Below are 2988 nucleotides of genomic sequence, written 5' to 3'. Positions count from 1 at the left end.
AGTTTCTATAAACAAATTTCTTATAAACTGGATGTTTCCAAACCTATCCTAAATAAATTCTCTCCTAGGCTGGTGTTCTCCGCCCTCCAGACAAGCTTCGGGAGTTCAATTCCAGGCTTTCTGCATAAAACAAGCCCATAAAAGTTGATTGGATGAATCAAGTTGATGAACAGATAAAAGGTTTCTGTTCTGAAGTGCTTGCAATCGGAAGGAAGCTAAAGGGGTGTTTGGTTTCTAGGGACTAATGTTTAGTCTCTACATTTTATTCCATTTTTGTTCTAAAATTGCTAAATATAGAAACTAAAACTTTATTTTAGTTTCTATATTTAGCAATTTATATACTAAAAAGGAATAAAATAAAGGGATTAAACATTAGTCCCTAGAAACCAAACATCCCCTAAGTTAGCACTTGATGACTTGATGCTCAGGCGGCTTTGGGCGTCACTTATTCACAGTGATGTAAAAGTTGCTTAGAGCGACCAATTTTGTCCTGCTGTATTCTCTTCGAATGTGTTTTATACTGGATGTAACCCACCTGAATGTTGTATGAGTTTTTGGTCTTTGGCCTTGAACTCTAAAAAAGATGATGGGAACCATCGCTTAGAGTGTATAGACGGCGTTAGGTTGTCTCCAACAGTTTTTACATCATATCTCTAATTTCATTTTCTATTTTAAACTTTATTTTATAAACAGTCTATTGTATTAGAACAGTTTTGTATGATTATACACACGATACGCTGGATATAACCGCTATGGTGAATTGGAGATTGTGTCAGCTGTGGCGTAGACCCGTAGTGCATCATCCATGACATAAGCTGACTGTGAGACTCAGAGTCTGTGACCGATTGTTTGGTTCTCCTTTTCTACGCCCACTGCTTATTTGAACAGCAATATACTGGCGAAGCGGCAAAATTGCCAATGGCTAGAGGACGTACTCAAACTGAACTTTTCATATCTGATGAACATGCAACTGTTGGACTGTACTGTACATACGGTACACTCCACGCCTATTATAAGAACAGAGAGTGGCATACTGCCAGGCCATCTTCCCCAATCTCATAAAAATAACCTCTGATTGCGTAGAAAAAGCCTCGCGAATGGACGCCAGAAGCAGCAGCAGTATGCACGTTGTGATGCTGCCATGGCTGGCTTTCGGCCACATCCTCCCGTTCACCGAGCTCGCCAAGCGCATAGCTCGGCAGGGCCACCGAGTCACCCTCTTCTCCACGCCAAGAAACACGCGGCGGTTAATCCGCATCCCTCCAGAACTCGCGGGGAATATCCGAGTCGTCGACATCACCCTGCCGCGCGTGGAGCGCCTGCCGGAGGACAGCGAGGCGAGCATAGACCTCCCGTCCGATGACCTCCGCCCGTACCTCCGCGTAGCCTACGACGCCGCCTTCGCCGACAAACTCTCGGCCATCCTGCAGGAGCCGGTGCCGGAGAGGCCGGACTGGGTGGTCATCGACTATGCCGCGTACTGGGCGCCCGCGGCCGCGGCGAGGCACGGCGTGCCATGCGCGTTCCTGAGCCTGTTCGGCGCCGCGGCGCTCAGTTTCTATGGCCCCCCGGAGGGGCTCATGGGACGCGGCAAGTACGCCAGGACGAAGCCGGAGGACCTCACCGTTGTACCCGACTACGTGCCGTTCCCGACCACCGTCGCGTACCGCGGCTTGGAGGCGCGCGAGTTTTTCACGCCGGTGTTGGCCCCGGACGAATCTGGCGTATCGGAAGGCTACCGGTTTGGCAAGTGCATCGAACAGAGCCAGCTCGTGGGCATCAGGAGCAGCGCGGAGTTCGAACCGGAGTGGCTTCAGGTGGTCAGTGGGCTATACCAGAAGCCGGTCATCCCGGTCGGTCTATTCCCTCCACCACCACCCACACAAGACATCGGCAGCCACAAGGCAGCGCTGCAATGGCTGGACGGGCAGGCGCCTCGCTCCGTTGTGTACGCGGCCTTCGGCAGCGAGGCGAAGCTGACTAGCGCACAGCTGCAGGCAATTGCGCTCGGTCTCGAGGCTTCCGGCCTGCCGTTCCTGTGGGCATTCAGGCAACCAACCGATGCCAACGAAGGCAAAAGCGGATTGCCGGAAGGTTTCGAGGAGCGCATCAACGGCCGCGGACTCGTCTGCCGCGGCTGGGTGCCTCAGGCCAGGTTTTTGGCCCACGAATCTGTCGGAGGGTTCTTGACCCACGCCGGTTGGAACTCCATCATCGAAGGCCTCGCCCGCGGCGTCAGGCTGGTGCTGCTACCGCTGATGTTCGATCAGGGCCTCAACGCGAGGCATCTGACTGAGAAGAAGATAAGCGTCGAGGTGCCGCGGGACGAGGAAGATGGCTCGTTCGCGCCCAAAGACATTGCAGCTGCTTTGAGGAGGGTCCTAGTGGATGAAGAATGCGAGGTGTTCGGGGATAAGGCCAAAGAGCTCGCCAAGTTGTTTGGAAATGACGAGATGAATGATCAGTGCGTGCGAGATTTTCTCAAGTGCATGTCGGAATACAGCAGGCAGCGACAGGTTGCATTATAGGGCTGGTAACGTCAAATTTTAGATAGGGCCATAGGGGCCTTTTTCAAAGGTTTACTACGACAGACAACATCACCGAGATAATAAAAAATATATAAAAAATACTCGTGTGTTGCAACTAGGGGTGGTAATGGATCGCGATCCAAATGGTTCTTCACAATTTGGTAAGGCCCTAATATATTTATAGTTCAAAAATGAATAGAAACAAAGCCCGATCCTAATCCGATTCGATCCTTAAGTTTTATAGTGTAAAATTTGAGGCCCATTGTCAGCCCTAGTTGCAACAGAAACATATAAATAATATAAATAATATTATGATAGTTTATATGTGAATGTGTTATATTGTTATGAGAACAAATTTGTAATCCATTTGTTATTCTAAGATATACATAAATTTTATTATTTTAATATAGCTATAAGTATATGCTTATGTGTTACTATAGTTTCTATATATAACATTTTT

At 48.8% G+C, this 2988-nt stretch overlaps 1 protein-coding gene across 1 annotated transcript; it reads left to right on the top strand.

Moving 5' to 3' along the window:
• Nucleotides 1-1043: 1043 nt before the first annotated feature.
• On the top strand, nucleotides 1044-2620 carry LOC100281284 (anthocyanidin 3-O-glucosyltransferase). Its single transcript, NM_001154202.2, has one exon. The coding sequence runs from the start codon at nucleotides 1098-1100 to the stop codon at nucleotides 2526-2528; it is 1431 nt and encodes a 476-aa protein (NP_001147674.2). The 5' UTR covers nucleotides 1044-1097; the 3' UTR covers nucleotides 2529-2620.
• The last annotated feature ends 368 nt before the right edge of the window (nucleotides 2621-2988 follow it).

This window comes from Zea mays, chromosome 3 (assembly GCF_902167145.1).
Source record: "Zea mays cultivar B73 chromosome 3, Zm-B73-REFERENCE-NAM-5.0, whole genome shotgun sequence".
Lineage (NCBI taxonomy): Eukaryota > Viridiplantae > Streptophyta > Magnoliopsida > Poales > Poaceae > Zea > Zea mays.
This window is presented reverse-complemented; position numbering and strand designations above follow the sequence as displayed.